Source organism: Pangasianodon hypophthalmus, chromosome 3, assembly GCF_027358585.1.
Source record: "Pangasianodon hypophthalmus isolate fPanHyp1 chromosome 3, fPanHyp1.pri, whole genome shotgun sequence".
NCBI classification, from domain to species: Eukaryota; Metazoa; Chordata; class Actinopteri; order Siluriformes; family Pangasiidae; genus Pangasianodon; species Pangasianodon hypophthalmus.
In genome coordinates, this window is record NC_069712.1 from 23,173,778 (window position 1) to 23,192,522 (window position 18,745).

General features: G+C 41.8%; 1 protein-coding gene across 3 annotated transcripts in view; it reads right to left on the reverse strand.

Moving 5' to 3' along the window:
* Positions 1 to 10,225: 10,225 nt before the first annotated feature.
* LOC113540882 (cullin-9) overlaps positions 10,226 to 18,745 on the reverse strand; it is a 41,139-nt gene continuing 32,619 nt past the window's right edge. For all 3 annotated transcript variants that reach the window (XM_034303142.2, XM_034303141.2, XM_034303140.2), the window contains 11 exons: positions 17,362 to 17,740; positions 16,850 to 16,990; positions 16,502 to 16,666; positions 16,151 to 16,314; positions 14,476 to 14,569; positions 14,250 to 14,324; positions 14,045 to 14,155; positions 13,285 to 13,402; positions 13,021 to 13,154; positions 12,632 to 12,723; positions 10,226 to 11,618 (listed from right to left, as the gene is read on the reverse strand). In XM_034303142.2, coding sequence (XP_034159033.2) covers positions 11,399 to 11,618; positions 12,632 to 12,723; positions 13,021 to 13,154; positions 13,285 to 13,402; positions 14,045 to 14,155; positions 14,250 to 14,324; positions 14,476 to 14,569; positions 16,151 to 16,314; positions 16,502 to 16,666; positions 16,850 to 16,990; positions 17,362 to 17,740 — 1,693 coding nt within the window. In that variant the 3' untranslated portion in view covers positions 10,226 to 11,398. The remainder of the gene's footprint in view (positions 11,619 to 12,631; positions 12,724 to 13,020; positions 13,155 to 13,284; positions 13,403 to 14,044; positions 14,156 to 14,249; positions 14,325 to 14,475; positions 14,570 to 16,150; positions 16,315 to 16,501; positions 16,667 to 16,849; positions 16,991 to 17,361; positions 17,741 to 18,745) is intronic.

Below are 18,745 nucleotides of genomic sequence, written 5' to 3' on the forward strand. Positions count from 1 at the left end.
GTCGATGCTCCTCCAGGCCTTTACTGCAGCTGGCTTCACTTCCTGAATGGTCCTGGGATGTTTTTGCCTTCAGTTTGGGCCTCAGCAAGTGAAATGCCTGCCCTTTTTTGCATGCAAAACCCAACAGCCTTCATTATGTTTTTTTTTTTTTTTTTTTTTCTTCTCCCAGACAAGTGGTCTGTTACATACAAACATTTTTGTTGGGAAATATACAATGTTTTTGTACTGCCTAAATAATGAAGAAGTAAACATCTAAAACAAAATTTGTAATAATAATAATAATAATGATAATAATAGCAACAACAATAATAATAAATAAATAAATAATAAGGGTGTCAAACGTTCAAACGTTTGCACAGTACTAGATAGATATATAGATAGATAGATAGTTCTGCTTTTATGACTCAGTTGACATGCACATACAGTTGAATATTGCACAATTGCATATTTCTTCCTGTTATGTACAGTATTGTTTTATTACATTACTGTATTGTATTATTACATACTTATTCTCTATTCTTATAACAATTGGAGATTCAAACCAAATGTGTGCTTGTATGACGACAATAGAGCTATTCTGTTCTAGTCATCCCTAATATGCTGGGTAAAGAAAATACACTATATGCACAATATATACACAAACTTTTGGCTATATACTGTATTTAAATTTGTTGTTGCAACAGAGCAAAAAGAGAAATAATCACTAGGGGGTGAATACTTTCTATGTGTGCCTGGTAGCTGAACTGTAGAGGGACCTGCTCGGCAGTGTCTTGTGACGATAGATTTTGGTGGGGCGGAACAATATTATTAATGACATAGCCTCAAGCAAAATTAAGTTGTGATGCTGTCACATTTGATTTATGCTACAGGCTACTTTCTAGTGAATTTTTAGAGTAACCCCATAATAGGAGGTGTTGTGGCAAAAAATCTTCAATTCAGAATAAGAAAAAGGACTTCTCAAAGAAAAGGCTTTGGATGCCAAAAAATCAGACTTTATTGAATCAACCGACAAAGCCGAGATGTCTGCAGAACATCTTATTTACACAGTCACAGCTCATGCTTTTATACAATTCTAAAGCAATGATCTCATTAGGCGGAGTTTTCTCATTTTTTCTTTTAAATCATACCCCTTTTGTTCGCCAAAATTATTTCATTGACCAGCTAGCTACATTCTAATTGTGGTGCAATTTTTTTTATTTTTTAAAAAAGTTAACAGAAGAGATACTGTATAGTATATGAATAAAACTCTGTAATTTTGGTACTTTCCACAAACTAGGTTATATCAGTTTACCTAAATTCCCCTAAATACATACACACTGATTTAACCTGAGGTCATGATTTAAAACAAGATCACATACACTTCAAACGTCATTACAATACTGATTGACAACAGATGGCATTGATAAATATATGACCATAAAAATTCTTCCATAGAGGCTGAGAGTCGACAACATTCAGTCATCATATAGTCTATCACCTTGTTTTGAGTGGATTCAGACGCACCTTTGTCTAACTGTGTTCGAGGTAATATCATTAACCAGGGTTTACATGTTTCAGCAAAATTTCTAGACCAACTACATTTCGGAAACCACACAAAATACTTGAAACTAGCCTCCAAAAAATTTACCACTGGAAAAGGGAGACATTTTCTTCTTTTTCTCAGCCTTTGCATGTGGAAACGTATTCCACACATTTCCAATGTATGGTCATTATCCATCCCATAATGCCTCTTTCCCTTGCCCAATCACTCAGGTCTGCAATATATCTTACAATAGATATGGTTCTGTACATCATAGACACACTGTCTGCACTTTATAAGATTTAATCCTGATGATTTGCTATAAAACAATATCTTGGCATCCATGGAGTATTTTTAAATACTTTTATTTTTAGCTCACTCATGCATTCATTTCTCGCATTCTGGTCAACTGTCTGTTCACTCCTCTCCCAAGTATGTGGCAGCGTATTGCTACAGGAGAAGAAACATAGCTATAAACGGTGGAGCGCTTAGCAGACACGGAGGGCTGAGCATGAACCACAGGAGAGGAAGGTAAGTTGCACAAGTGTCTTTTATTTACAGGTCCGGGAAGAGTAAGTTGGGTGCTGGGTGGTAGTGCAGGCTTGATGGTGGGTGAAGGGGTTGCAGTCTTCCCTGAAAGGGGCCAGGTGCAGGAGAGGTTGCAGTGTAGCCATGGGACCCAAGGGGCTCTGCGGTTGGCAGGCGGACAGGTTGGCGCTGCTGAGGGTGCTGGGAGCGTTGTCCTCCTCATCGTCTGCAAGATACAAAGAGAACAATGTTAACGTGGAGCATAAGCCCGAGACTGTCTCCCTTACCCATACCGCAGGCCCCTTTTATACTCTCCTGTCTTCTCAGGGAGGGTAGGGAGCCGCCACAGCCTTCATTGGTTGCCAGCCATGCCTGATTACTCTGCCCCGGCAGCCATGCGCCCCCGTGCTCTCCACAACATGGGTGGTGCTGAAATGGAGCTGTCTTTTCAGCACCATAGCAGCAGTAGACTGAGGAGCACTGTGCGCAGGCTGCCGGCCCGTCGTCACAGTCCCGCCCCCCAGCTCTGAGACTACTGCCAGTGCGTGTCAACCCCAGAGTGCATACCTGCGAGACAGGCCATCAGCATTACCATGCTGAGCCCCCGCCCGATGTTGCACTTTGAAGTCAAAGTCCTCTAGAAAGAGGACCACCGTGTCACCCGGGGATTGGAATCCTTAACCCTGGCCATCCACTGCTGGGGATCATGGTCTGTCACAAGGGTAAAGGGTTGGCCAGCCAGGTAGTACCGTAGCTCCTCCACTGCCGACTTGATGGCCAGGACCTCTCTCTCTATGGCATCATACTTTCTTTCAGCAGGGGTCAGCTTCTGACTCATGTAGAGGAGCGGGTGATTCTCCCCTTCGAAGGTCTGTGATATCACAGCTCCCAGCCCCGTCTCCGATGCATCTGTGTGCACGGTGAAGGGGAGATTGAAGTTGGGGTTTCGCAGGACTGGAGAGCCGGTCAGCACCTGCTTCAGGGTCTCAAAGGCCTCTTCAGCTTCCCAACTCCAGCGCACCTGGTCCGGCTGATCTTTCTTTGTGAGGTCTGAGAGGGGAGAGGCAATCAAGGAGAAATTGGGCACAAAACATCTGTAATACCCAGCCAATCTCAAGAAGGCATGTATCTGTTTCTTCGTGGCCGGTCATGTTTGGTCTCTGACTGCTTCCATCTTCTTCTCCTGTGGCATCAGGAGCTCGCTGCCAATGCGATATCCAAGGTACTGTGCCTCTGTGAGCCCCAGGTGATATTTTTTGGGGTTGGCAGTCAGCCCGGACTTCTGGAGCTCACCCAGGACCTCCCTATGATGTGTAGCTGGTCAGACCAGGTGGAGAAATGGACTATGACATCGTCTATGTGAGCAGCGGCGTACTGACGGTGGGGCCACAGGACGATGTCCATAAGCCGCTGGAATGTTGCGGGGGCTCCATGCAGACAGAAGGGAAGGACCCAGTACTGCCAGTGGCCGTCAGAGGAGGAGAATGCGGTCTTTGGCTTGGCTCAGGGCCACCTGCCAGAACCCTTTTGTGTGGTCCAGTATGGAGATGAATTGGGCCTTCCCCAGCTGCTCCACCAGGTCGTTGACCCTAGGAAGGGGGTAGGTGTCGAAGTCCGATAACTGGTTGAGCTGCCAGAAGTCGTTGCACAGCTGGATGCTTCCGTCAGGCTTGGGCACCACAACAATGGGGCTGGACCAGGGGCTGATGGACTCTTCAATGATGCCGTCGAGAAGCATCCAGCTGACTTCCTCCTCAATAGCCTTACAACGGGCCTCTGGGACACGATAGGGCCGCTGATGGACCACGACTCCTGATGGGGTCTGGATGTCATGGTGGACCAGATGGGTCAGGCCAGGGGTGGAGGAGAAGATGTCAGCAAACTAGTTCACCACCTCCGAGAGCTTCTGGCTCTGGGCTGGGGTGAGCTCGCCTCCTCAGTGGACCAAGGCATGCTCAGGCGGATTTGTGGGGAGGCTTGTGAACACAGACACCACAGGGACTTGGTCAGTCCTTTTCTTTAACAGGTTAATATGGTAAAGTTGGGTGTCTGTGCACTTACCTGGTTGCTGCAGGCAGTAGTTTGCAGGACCCACCCTCTCAAGGACCATGTACGGGCCTTGCCAGCAGGCCGGGAAATTGCAGGATGACTGGCCTCCTCCTCTGCTCTTGTTGGGCAGCCTCCATATGCTCCCAGACATTGGGCGCCACTCGGTCGATTCTCTCTTGCATTTCTCACACACAGTCGATTAGGGAAGACTGCTCTTCTCAGGCCTCCCGGCCCACATCCAATAGTCCCTGAGGTCACCCTGAGGTGCTTGAGGCATCTCCCGGACGGCGAAGAGGATGTAGGGGAGGAGAAGGTCCCAGTTCCTCCCCCTTTGTCTACCACCCTCCGAAGCTTCCTCTTCAAGGTTTGGTTGAATCACTCCACCAGCCTATCTGTCTGAGGATGGTAGATGGACATCCTTAAGTGATTCACATGCAGCAACTGGCACGGATCCACCATTAGTTTGGACATGAAAGGCATACCTTGGTTGGTGAGGATGTCCTTGGGGATTCCAACCCGGCTGAAGAGGAGGAGGAGCTCTCAGGTGATGTTCCGGGAGGTGGCCTTAGAAAGTGGCACTGCCTCGGGGGATTGGGTGGCGTAGTCCATAATGAACAGGATGTACTCGTGCCCCTGGGCAGAATTTGGCAGTGGCCCCACGAGATCCATGCCTATCCGCTCAAGTGGGACCTCTATAATGGGGAGAGGGATTAAGGATGCAAGAGCAGACTGACTTGGGGCGGTCTGTTGGCACTGGAGGCACTGCTGGCAGAACGCCTTTACCTCTGCATCCATCCCCGGCCTGAGAAAACAGTCCCACAGCTTCTCCAAAGTGTTGCGGGCCCCAGGTGACCGCCCAGAGGATGAGAGTGTGCCAGGTGCAGGAGCGATGGAAAATCAGGGGGGCTGACCTATATGCTCCATGTGGTAGTAGAAGACCCCCCCCCCCATGGACCAGGAAGTAGGCGCTGGACGGGATCTTGCTGTACCCCCTTGATGACCTGCACCTGGCTCCAGCAGTGTTTCATCAGGTCATTGTCCTTCTGCTCCCTTCCAAAATTCCCCTCCCGGGCAACCTGTGTAAACACAGACGAGACAGGGTTAGAAGGACTGGAGTTCTCACCTGCAGACATTGCCCCGGTGTCTCTGGTGCTGTAGGCTAGGCAGGCCCGCGGATCCTTGGCCACGTGGTCTTCAGTCTTCTCCAGTGCTGCGGCTTGGAGGTGTGGCCGTTGAGGAAGCTCAGCCAGTCTCGGCCAAGGAGCAGGGGAACTGTGAGTTCCAGGATGAGACCCACGAGGAGGGACCACAAGGGTGATTGTGCTTCCAGAGCCCAGCAGGGCAGAGACCCTGACCTGCATCATGGGCGAGCGGTAGGCATGGGCTCTTCAGGGGGTGTCCCATAATTGGGGTGGTTGGCGAGCCTCCTCTCCCCACGGGCTGGCCAGTCTAGGCGCCAGAGAAACAGTAACCTCGGGACGTCATGCCACTCACCCCTGCCGATATCCAGGGTTGCTAGGGCACATTCCAGCATCTCTCAGGGGTTCAGAGACCCTGGCATGCCCACGGCCTTCATTTCTTCAGGCGGCAGAGCCCACAGGCAGTGGTCCATTACCACCCGCTTAACGACCTCTGTGGCGATGCACGACTGGAGCCTGGAGCCACCTCTTGGTGTTGTGGAGCAGGCTGTCCATTTGGCTGTGAGGGGTGGCCTTCGGGTTGTAGGTCCAGCGGTGAAAATCTGCCGCCGTGCTGGTTGAGGAGAGCCCGCAGCTCACCAGGATCTCGTTCTTCAGCTGGTCATACTGTGTGGTTTCGGAGGGGATCATGGCATGGTAGGCTAACTGGGCCTCCCCTGATGGGCTAGGATGCCGTCCCAGTCCTCCTCTGGCCAACCTTGGTGGAGAGCCGTGCACTCAAAGGTGTGGAGATGTGTTTCGGCACAGTGCCGGAGAGGTCCAGTGCAGCAGCGGGACCCAAGGGGCTCTGCGGTTGGCAGGCAGACAGGTTGGTGCTGCTGAAGGTGCTGGGAGCATAAGCTGGAGACATAAATGTTAGTGTGGGGCATAAGCCAGAGACTGTGTCCCTTACCCCCTTTTATACTCTCCTGTCTTCTCAAGGAGGGTAGGGAGCCACCGCAGCCCTCATTGGTTGCCAGCCGTGCCTGATTACTCTGGCCCTGGCAGCCACGTGCTCCAGTGCTCTCCACAACATGGGTGGTGCCGAAGGGGCGCTGTTCTTTCAGCACCATAGCGGCAGTAGAATGAGGAGCACTTGCTGGTTTATGTAGTCCAGGCAAGATGAGATAATTTACAAGTTTATAGTAATGTTTAATTAGTCAATAACCTTAGTAAGATATGTGACAAAAGTTAGAAAAAAGCACTGGAAGATATTAAATCAGTACGATATTTAGCTAAAATACTCTTTAAAAAACTGTTCTCAAGGTGGCTGTGAAATGCTAGCAAATTCTATGGCAATGTCCCTTCAGCTAGAGGTGTGCCCCTACACAACACATTAACTATAGTAATATTAAAACTGATCAGGAGTTTAATGTACTGTGTTTAACAGAAAAGGTGATTAAACCAAATGAGTATGTAGCATTAAATGAAGCTCGTCTTCCTGGATACAGTTATATACATCAGCCCCGTCTAACTGGCAGAGGAGGAGGTGTTGCACTCATTTATAATGATAATCTAGCCGTCACACAAAAAAAACCTAGTCATAAATTTAACTCGTTTTAAGTTCTTTATGCTAACCTAACAAATGTAGCCACAGAAAATAAGTCTACCCAGTCAATTCCACTTATTATTATTTACAGATCCCCAGGGCCATATTCTGAATTCCTTTGTGAAGGAATCCTTTCAAAGCTGTGTCCATTCTAGATTCTGTAGGGGTCAGTCAGAATGTAATAGGACCCACTCATAGTGGTGGTCACACTCTTGATCTAATACTAATATTCAGATTAAAATATAGTCACATTTCTGGTCTGAAACTATCTCAAATCATCATACCTGATCTCATTTAAATTGTCTTAATCATAAGATTACCATCATCAAACGTACATTCATGTCAGCTACTGCAGAATTTTTTCAATAATCTACCAGAGTTATCAACTATGATTGGATCACCGTCTTGATCAGACAACTGAATGCTTAGAGTCAACGTTCCTCTACAGACTTGATAAGGTAGTGCCACTTAATAGAAAAATAATTAGAGAGAAAAACCTAGTATCCTGGTATAATGATCACACACACACTTTAAAACAGACCACTCGAAAATTATAACGCAAATGGTATCAAACTAAATTGATAGTATTTCAAACAGCATACAAAGCTCATAGTGCTGCTAGGTTGACGTGTCTCTCCACCCTAACTGATGATGATAAAAATAATCCTAGATTCTTATTTAATACTGTAGCAAAATTAACTAGGAATAAGACCACAACAGAAACATGCACACAATCATTATACAGCAGCGATGACTTCGTGAATTTTTTCAATGGCAAAAATATCAGGCAAAAAAAATCAGACTTAATTTAAAACCAGACAGTATTATAACTAACCCTGTAGATAATAATATAACAATATCAGATCAACGATTAGAAAGTTTTACTCGCCTTTGAGAGACCAAACTAATTTCACTGATTTCCTCATCAAAATCATCAGATTGCATACTAGATCCCTTACCTACATGTTTCTTCAAACAGATAATTCCAGAAGCAATCTCTAAAAAGAATCAATTCTTCCCTTAGCAGTGGCTATGTACCTAAATCTTTTAAACTAGCAGTTATCAGTCCCTGTCAATTGTCCACCTACAGGCCAATATCAAACCTCCCCTTCATCTCCAAGATCTTAGAAAACATTGTAACACAGCAGCTATGCTCATACCTACATATGAATAACATTCATGAAATGTATCAGTCAGGATTTAGGCCTCATCATAGCACAGAGACAGCGCTGGTTAAAGTGGTAAATGACCTATTATTGGCCTCTGATCAGGGTTGTGTCTCCTTACCTGTGTTGCTTGACCTTAGTGCAGCTCTTTATACCATTGATCATGCTAATCTCCTTGATAGACCAGAAAATGTTGTTGCCGTTAAGAGAACGGCCCTCTCCTGGCATAGGTCTTATTTGACTGATCGTTATCAGTTTGTAGATGTAAATGGTGACTTGTCCATGCATACTAAGGTTAAGGTTTAGTGTTCCACAAGGTTCTGTTTTAGATCCAGTTTTACGCCCACTGCTCTTTTCTTTATATACAGTATGCTACCTCTGGGCCAAATTATTCGTAAACATGGTATTAGCTTCCACTGTTATGCTGAAGACACACAGTTGTATGTTTCAGCAAAGCCAGATGAGAGACACCAGCTTAATAAAGTTGAGGAATGTGTAAAGGACATTAGACACTGGATGCTTATTAACTTCCTTTTACTTAATTCTGACAAGACAGAGAAGTACTTGTACTAGGACCACATGCAGCTAGAAGTAAACCTTCTGATTACATAGTAACTTGGATGGCCTTTCTGTTTCATCATGTGTAGCAGTAAAAGACCTTGGTGTGATTATTGACTCCAGTCTTTCATTTGAAGCTCATTTAGATAATATTACTAGGATAGCCTTCGTTCATCTCAGAAATAGTTCTATGACAAGATATATAATGTCACTACACAATGCATAAAAATTAGTTCATGCATTAGTTCACCTCTAGGTTGGATTATTTTAATGCCTTACTGTCTGGCTGTTCCAGTTGGTGCATAAACAATCTCCAGTTAGTCCAGAATGCAGCTGAAAGAGTCCTTTCTAGAACCAGACGATATGACCACATCACCCCTATCTTAACCATTATTATATATTGGCTCCCAATCAAATTTCGCACTGATTATAAAATACTATTATTGACCTATAAAGCACTGAATGGTCTCACGCCACAGTGCCTGAGCAAACTTTTAGTCTTTCACGATCTGCCACGCCCACTTTAATGAAAAGGTGCAGGCTATGTGCTGGTATCTCAAATAGTGAAGGCTACAGCAAGGGGTAGAGCTTTCTCTTACAAAGCCCCCACAGTTATGGAAGAGCCTTCCAATTAATCTTCGGGGCTCAGACACAGTCTCAGTGTTTGAGTCTACAATGAAACATATTTGTTTAGTCAAGCCTTTTGTGAATACTTTTTCTTAGGTAAGGTAAGAAAAAAGTATGCTACTCCTGAGATACCAGTGACCCTTCTGGTTGGAGCTCTCAACAATTGTAAATCACTTGCTGCTGCTGAGTATGGCCCCACATGGACAGCCTGAAGATCAATGAGATTACTGAGTATGGTACCACTTAAAAACCACAAAGATTGCTTTGGACCACAATTCATATTATGATGCTATGATGGCTTAGGGCGACAACTGCTATTGCTATGATAAGTTTAGGACTGCAATTTCACTGCAGTCAGTGAACAATGGATAAGTTCAACAAAACAGACTTCATGTAATGAATTGCCTGCTTACACAATTGTACTTTTGACCATGTAGTATGCAGTTATAGAAGGGAATTATTTATAACCGCACTATCCCGTGTCACCCAGATGAGGATGAGTTCCCTTTTGAGTCTGGCTCCTCTCAAGGTTAAATTTATACATTTACAATTTATATCCTGAATGTATTTATTTCTGTAAAGCTGCTTTGTGACAATGTCCATTGTTAAAAGCACTATACAAATAAAATTGCACTAATAAAAAGCTTTTTTTCTGATTAATGCCATTGTGGTTTAAATTACTGATTTGTTAATATTATGGATATTATATTAATATTATGGATATTATTATTAATATTATAATATTTTGGAACAAGCTAAATTCATTAGAAAATATCACAAGTGGGTACAAACAAAAAATGGGAGAGTATGATGTTGCTTAGGGCCCCATAAAATTCAGAAATAGCCCTGCCTATAATAGTGTGCTATGTAGGGATTTTCCAGTATAGGAAATAGTGAGTAGGGGACCATTGTGGACACAGAAAAAGTATGTCCTGTCCCAAATGGTGCACTTGTGGTCCTCATTTGTATATGCCCTCAATGCAACCTTTGGCAAAGTCAAAATGAAAAGTATAATTGATAACAAGAATAATTTGACAATCAGAACAAGCAATCAAAGAAAAGTATTTTATTTACTTAGCTGAAGTTGCACAAGTCTAAGAGAGAACATTAAATGAGAGCAGAACAATATACTATTGTATAAAGAAAGCAGCCTACAACAGATTGTGTGTGACACTGCAAGATATTTATCATCTCTGTATTTTTATACAACATAAACATAAAAGGTATGTTTTCTTATTTTGAGGGGAAAAAAACAGCCAAATAAAGTTTGCTCAGCAAATAATATGATCTTTTGATACATTCAGGTATTTATTGCCGTAACAGATTTTTGAACCAGGCTATCAAATGTCTGTACTTACAGAAACATTAACTAATTTACTGTGGACCATGTTCAGATTCAAATACCAAGACTCTCCTGAACAAAACTTTCTTCAAATAATACTGAACTCTACAAAGATTTTTCATATTTACCCATCATTGAACCAAGAACAGTTTAGAAATACAGTATATTAAAGCATTCAAAAGAATTCATAAAATAAATCAAGGCAAACATTTTGTATTTAAAGATCATAAATATATACTGCTTTTGTGAAGACGTTTTTTTGATACTTGGATATATATCCCTTCTTTATCGCTGTGAGTAAATAAAAAAAAAAAAAGCAGTTCAAATTATTAACAAGAGAGGACTTCTGTCCAGCAATGTGTGTAATTGCCTATGCTTTGGCATATCCTTCGCTATATTGATGGTAACTTTATCTGCTTTTAAGATGTCTGGAAAAGAAAATGATTAGCATTAACATAAGTGCATTAATTTTTTTCTACATAATAAAGAGCAAAAATAAGTGCAACAAAGTAGTTTGATACAGAGGCTTAGCTAGCTAAGAAGCCAGAAAGAAAAAGATTAAATAAAAAATTTTAAAGTTCTTTTTTTTTTTTTTTTTTTTTTTTTACTTTAAGTGCTTTTTCATCCACCAACATTTTTTTTATGTTGCGAGTGATTGCTTACTATTTTTAGACCAGTGTTTTCAGTCACAAGGGTTCTGCTGCTCTGCACATTTTCCTGCTTTCTCCACTGTTACACATCCCTGTTGAATTACTGAATATGTATGTTACATGAGGGAAAACACTGATCTATACAGCACAGGGAGACCTCCAGAACTGAAGCTGATGCAATCCACATACTTTCCTCCTTTCTAGGCACAGTGACTGGTCATTAATTTTTAATTCAGTCATAAGGAACAAAGTCCCTCTCTAGGTTCTCAGATTCATCATCATCAGAGAAAAAGTCGTCCTCGTCAATTTCTTCCTCATCATAGTCTTCGTGCCATTCTGGGACATACTCATCATCATACTCATCATCCTCCTCGGCCTCATCACCCCCATCTTCATTGTAGTTATTGTTGTTGTCAGAGTCTCCAGTCTCAGAGCCTCTATCTGATTTGGTCCTGAAAATAGGTCAACTGGTTTACTCTTTACAATTTTTTTTTACTGATTAGTCAAGTGCATTTGGACTCACTGAAAGATTCATATTCTGCACAGGTATTAAGACATTAAGACATTCCATTTCCACTACCACTAAGGTTAAATATTAAATATAGTGTACACTGTGGCCCTGATTTACTCTAGGTTTGTGTGCAAGAAATGTGCAAAGATTGTAGCACCTGTAAAAAAAAAAAAACTTCCAAGTTGATTTACTACCAGAGTCCTCAGAGGACTACGCCTTTAACATGAGCAATGCCACATCTTGTACATTTGGCTGAATCATCGTCATCATCTACATTAACCACTTTATTCCAGTCAGGCATTTGGCTTAATAAATATGCAGTTTGGGGCATTTCTACCTAATAGCAGCGCAGTGTTTTTCCCAATGCAATTTAGTAAGCCTGTGAATTCCTCTGAGAAAAGTGATTGTATGTAAATTTGCATTATGTTTCTACCCTTTGAAGGAAAAAAATACACAATTTACTAAGTCTTAATAATGAGAAGGTTTATCTAAATTATACCTTCAGATTACAACAAAATAATTATAAAACAAAAATTGGTGGTAAACTTCTATTCATATTTGATATTCATCACAAATTTGCATCTCTGATGCCATCAGCATTGTTGCCAACAGACATTTTCTTTGTTAAGTAACAAATACATTTATTATTAACATGTTTATTATTATCCTTACATTATGTAGAGCATTAGGCATACAATTCCATGTGTACGAGCTGTTACCATAGAAAAGACAGCATACTTGAACGAGTGCATTAATATAAACCTGTGATTTGAATTACTGATGGCACTACTGTCAGAGCCGTGCTATTATTGAAATTTAAATCAATAACTTCTGACCAGCACATGCAAAAACCTCATTTAAATATTGCCCCTGTAGTGCTTGTTATTTTGGATCTTAGTAAATCAGAGCCTGCAAGTTTGTGAGAATTGATATTACTCTTTTTGTGCAACTCACTCTTTGCTCTTTTCTGTGTTGTTAGCAACATTTAAGGCTTGTGCAGCCTCGTGATCTGGCCCAGTCTTGGACTGATATCCTACACGGAAGTCCTACAAAAAAATAAATAAATAAAATAAAATAAAACAAAATAAGTTTGTCAGCAACATAAATTTGGATGTATGTACCTACAGGTGATATCTACAAATAAAAATAAGGATATAAAGATGTATTAGGGAAAAAAAAAAAAGCTGTAAACTGTAGCTGGTCATATCTGTCTAACAGTTGTATCCATATGCTTTATCAGCTTCCTTGAACTACACTCCTAAGAGAAACCTGCACAATCTGACTTGTAGTTTATTTTGTTTATGGTGTGTCTGCTTTATGAAAGCATTTGAATGAGAGCGTACCTGGGTAGAGTGCTGCAGGATTGCCACCAGACGCTCCTGGATGCGGCGAATAAGCTCTAGGCCAGTGTTAAGGTGCTCTGGCTTCAGCAGTCGCACACAAGATGCCAAGTCTGTGCACTGCAACAGTGTCTCCTCTGCAGAGTGCAAAAAAGACTGCCAGTTTAAATATTTACACTATGATTTACACTATGCAAATCAAATATTTGCACAGATTATACTGATTGCAAATTGCAATGTTTACAGGTTTTTATTTTTAACACTAACCAAGCAAGATCTGCAAAGCATTAGTGTGAAGGTCCAGGGCTTCAGTCTGTTGCTCCATGACATCCATTTTCTCTGTGTCCTGGTTGTAATAGCTGTACACACATGAGTAGGCCAGCACCTGAGCAGCAAAAAGTATAAATTATTCAGTTAACTTTTCACCCTTATTCAGACACAGTACGAACATTCATCTCAGGGGACTGCACCATGAGTGGACAGAAGTGAACAAAGTCAAACTTTACATCACTGAGACCAGTTGCGAAGGTGGTCTGGAATGTGCCTACAGTGCATTGGCAGTGTGAACAGTAGTGTGTCCTTGACAGCATCAAAGACTGAGAAGCTAGGTTTGCAGTTTTCACACTGAATCAAGATACCTTGTCTGTGGGTTATTTATTTTGTTGTACACGGATTTCGCATGAATCTTTCAATATCAAGAACAATATTTTGAGAGCTTTATACATAAAAATACACAAGAATGTTAAACACTGCTTGCAATGGTAACATTACTGTAGGCTTGTTTGAGTTTTGGTATTGGCATTTGGGGTGGTTTTGGCAGATCACGTGCGAGCAGTTATCTTTCTCGGCTGTCCACTTGTGACACATCTTAATACCAAGTCTGAATAAAGCCTGTGATGTTCACCCAAGTGTCATCTTTAAAAAAGAGGAAGTAAATATTGTGCAATGGGAGAACGGATATAGATATGTATATGGGGAACAACTAACATTGCACAGATTAATTACAGAATAGATTTAAAGAGCTCACCTTTCGACCTTGGGCAAGAATCTTGCAAGCATCAATAACAAATGTCAAAGACTTCATCTGCAAGGCTTCATTGATGGAAGACACTTTGTTTTCCAGATTGATTGCAAAGTCCTAAACAGGGCATTAACATAGCAAAATAAAGGCACTATTAGCATTTAAAACAGCATTACAGAACAAGACATTATTGTGATCCACAGATCCCAACCTTGGCCTGGTTATGGAAAGTACACCTCTCATTATAGTCCTGGAACTTTTTCTCTTGCCGTGCAGCTTTGCTGACCTGTAATGACAGGTGCATTATGATAACTTAATAATAACTTAAAGCTTAAGTAAGCATACAAACAACCAATGATTAAGCATATAACCATGCTACATGTGTAGAGTTTATCTTGAGTGCAATGTGAAAAATCATGCCAGGTATAAGAACTCACCATGGCTGAACAGTTGTAATAATCTTTATGAGTAGGTTTCCAGGGCTTAAGACATCTCCAGCAAAATCCATGGTTACATTTGGCACAGGTCATACTACCAGAACAAACACATGTCTTACATACAGACAAAGGCCACTTTAATAGGAGTGTATGTACCCCTGCTCATTCATGCAATTCATGATCCAGAGGCACGTCAATAATGTGGCAGCACAACGCTTAAAATCATGCAGATACAGGTTGAAAGCTTCAGCTCATGCTCATATCAAACATCAGAATTTACACAGAATGAGCAGATCTGCTGGAAGAAACACATTGTTGATGAGAAAGATCAGATGGGAATGGCCAGACTGGTTTGAGTTGACAGGAAGGCCAGGGTCACTTAAATAACCATTCTTCACAACCATTGTGAGCAGAAAAGCATCTTGGAAAGCACAATATGTTGAATCTTGGGGCAGATGGGCCACAACAGCAGAAGATCACACTGGGTTCCACTCCCATCAGCCAAAAACAGGAATCTCAGGTTCACTAAAACTAGGCAGTTAAAGATTGGAAAAACATTACCTGGTCTTTTTCAGTCTTTCAAATGTCAAGTGTCAGTAGACCTGTGCCCACTATAATCTCAGATTCCTATTCTTGGCTGGCAGGAGTGGAACCTGATGTGGTCTCATGCTGATGTAGGTGATCATGCTGCCTCGATGTGTGATGTGCATTCTTAGATGCATTTCTGCTCACCACAGTTGTAAAGAGTAGTTATTATAGGCTTCCTGTCAGCTCATACCAGTCTGGTCATTCTGCTCCTACCTGTCTCATCAACAAGGCCTATCTGCCTGCAGAACCGCCAGTCACAAAATGTTTTTTTGTTTTTCATACCATTCTGTGCAAACTCTACAGATTCTGTGTAAACTCTACTGCATGAAAATCCCAGGAGATCAGCAGTTTCTGAAATACTCAAAACCAGCCCATCTGGCACCAACATCCATGCCATGGTCAAAGTCACTGAGGTCACAACTGAACTTGACCCGTGTCTGCTTGATTTTATGCACTACACTGTTGCCACATGATCAGCTGATTGTACAAAGTACAACATCTTCATTATCACTAATCCTTACCGGTTGCATCCCATTTTTCTGCAGTAAATGTTTTCTTTATATGTTTATTCACACTCAACAATTAAGCTGTATGTCAAATTTGTATAGTTGGCATTTATGCAAATAAGTATAATTGGCATTTATGCAATAAATTAACTGTTATATAAACAGATGGTGAAAAAAACAAACAGATAACAAGACCAAATCAGTATAAACTGCTGAATATAAACAGATGTAAACCAGAACACATGGTGTCCAGCAGTCCCTTAACACTTTATGTGCTGCATTTTAATCCCTCTCTCCATTACTTAATGTGACATTCAGATGTACAAGACATTCTTGCAATAATCATAGTTTTGATCTGATTGTCAGTGAGTCATTGTCCAACTTATACCATTAACATTAGTTAATAGTTCACCCAAGTAATTACTGAGTTGCTCTGCCTAATTGCATAAGCTGTATTTCATTTAGACCTTTGACCATCGAGTTTAAATGAATTCCTTTAAAAGTACACAAGCAGTAACTCTAGGTTACATTTCTTTTACATTGTGCTGTCATATACACAATATATGTGTGGGTATACTCACTGCAGGCAGCCTTCATTTTTCTCTATCTGTGCCTGGCAGCTGGGGCAGCGCTTGGAGATGAGTTTGGCCAAATGCTTACTTTGGGCCTCCATGCTCATTCCCTCATAGTAGCCACCATCATCCATCCACTGGGACATGTGACTGCAGCTGGCTGGATAGTGAGCCTTGCAAGAGACAACTGGTGATTATACAAATGTATATACATATACTGCAGACTATGTTATATTCAGTACTTGAAGGAGCTTGTACATCAACTTAAAACTATGAGACTGGCACAGCGAGTTGGGGACGTGTGACTTCAGCTTACACAAAGAACAGAAAGAATTGCCATGAGGTTGTTTGCATTCTTACCTCAGGGAAGTTACAGCTGAAGCAGGAAGACCAGCAGCACTTGGAGCAGGTGCCCATGCTGCCAATGTTCTCCTTGCAGAGGATCTGGTCACAGCCCTGAGGGTTGGTGCACCAGGTCAAGTTGGAGCAGCACTCAACATAGCCCCGTAGGAGTGCATTCTCATACTACAAGAAATAGACACAACAAATATTTCAGATTCCTTAACAATACTGGAAATGAAATAAAATTATTAAAATGCAAGAAAAGAATATCCCCTTTAAAGCTAGACAATATTCCAAGGAACAGACAAAAACATGCATCTCCAGTTTGCGCATCAATTTACTGTAAAATAAAGATGACATTTAGACCTTTGCAATGGTATCCTTGTCAGTCAGAATGCTATAGAAGAACTTAGAAGTGGGCTGAGCAGGACAGTCTGTGATAGGACAGTTGCAGTTCATCACCAGGTTCTGTTCAATCCGGGCAGTCAGGTACTCCTGCCAGCAAGACTGAGTGGGATAGGGAAATCCATTACAATACAGTAACTCAGAACTTTACATCAACTTAGAGCCAGTTTAAAGTATTTAAAGTCAGTTAACTATTTATAGCAAAGAACTATTTGACACTTCAGCACAGGGAACAGCATAAACACAAACAATCTAACACATCCTGAAATCATGCCCTGGGGACTATGGTGTATTCAAGCAATGCCACCTTTGGTTGGTTATTTGTTACCTCATTTGTCCTCCTTCATTTTCAAATGCTCTAAATTTAAGTAGAAAATTTCATATTCTGGACAGAGTGCTTATTAGACCCACGTCTCTCTAAGCTTCATAATTCAAAGCAGAGTTCAGTTTACACTCGCAGACATGATAATTACCCTGCAGCAGTAGTGCCTGCAACTGAGCATCATGGGCTCAGAGTCACTGTCCCCAGACCGGGACACAAGACACACAGGGCAGAGACTCATGGGACTAGGGGGAGGTTGAGGGTTGCGGATCTTGAGGCCGGCAGCCAGCACCAGTGCCTCTGGATCATCTGTGTAGCGCTGGATCAACATGTCAATGTTCCACTTGCAGTGCATGAGCAGGTGCTCAGCTGGCTCCTCTTCCAAGCTGAGGGTGTCAGCCAACTGCTGGATGGTGCGCCGCATGAGATGCTTCACCTCCTCCTGGGTCATAGTGCGACCCATGGAGAAGAGCACAGACTCCAACGCCCCATCCTCCACCCGCTGAGGGGCCATAATAGGGCCTCCCAGGCTGCAGGGGGAGACATACACAAAGCAAGTCACAATGTGTGTTAAGGGGTTCAAATTTACTTACTTCCATTAAGTACCCCATAGCAAAGTCTATGTTTCTCATCTGAACTCATTATGTGACATTAATAATTGTGTAAGTTATTATATATTTTTCTTTCATTTGAGCCAACCGCAAAGTGTGATTAGTTTAAAAAAAACAAAAACAAACAAACAAACAAAAAAAAAACCACCCTTCTGGATACATTTATATTGGCAGTTACGATGAAGATTTAAAAGGGATTTATGGAAATGATCAATTCATTAAGTGTTAAAAAGAATAAAAAAGCAACAAACATGGAAATTGAGTATTAAGTTTTATTTCTTAAAATTAATAAAACATGCTTATATCTCCATGTGTAAATTTGTTGGCTGGTTTAAGCACCAGTGACAAGAGATTCATTGCATAGCTTTAACTACGGAAGTCCAGAAAGGCCATGCGTTATTTATTTATTTATTTTTTTCTTGCGATCTCAATATAACAAAAGTTGTTTTCACAAGATCATGACTTGTTTTTCTTGTGATCTCACTAGATATATCTCGTATGCTAAAGTGCAATATTTGGCATACATACTATACATCAGGGAGCACCTTAACAGAAACTAGCTGGTATAGTAGTAGAGTTACGGCCGTACAGCCCTAAGGTTGAACCCTACTTTATTGATCCCAAAGGGGAAATTTGGGAAAAATATTGTCAAACACCACATGGTCAACCGAACTTAGGGCTATAAGGCCATAATTCTACCATTATATCTGCTAAGGTGTTCCCTAAAGAATAATACGTGTGACCAATAATGCATTACGGCATATGATAAAAAATAAAGTTCGAGAAAACAACTTTTGTTATCTTGAAATCTCAAGAAAAAAATAATAAAATAAAGCCTTTCTGTATTTCCATATTGAACTGTCATTTTACACTTTAATTACTAGTCAGGATGTGGCTCTTAGATGCTGTAGAAATTTATATGAG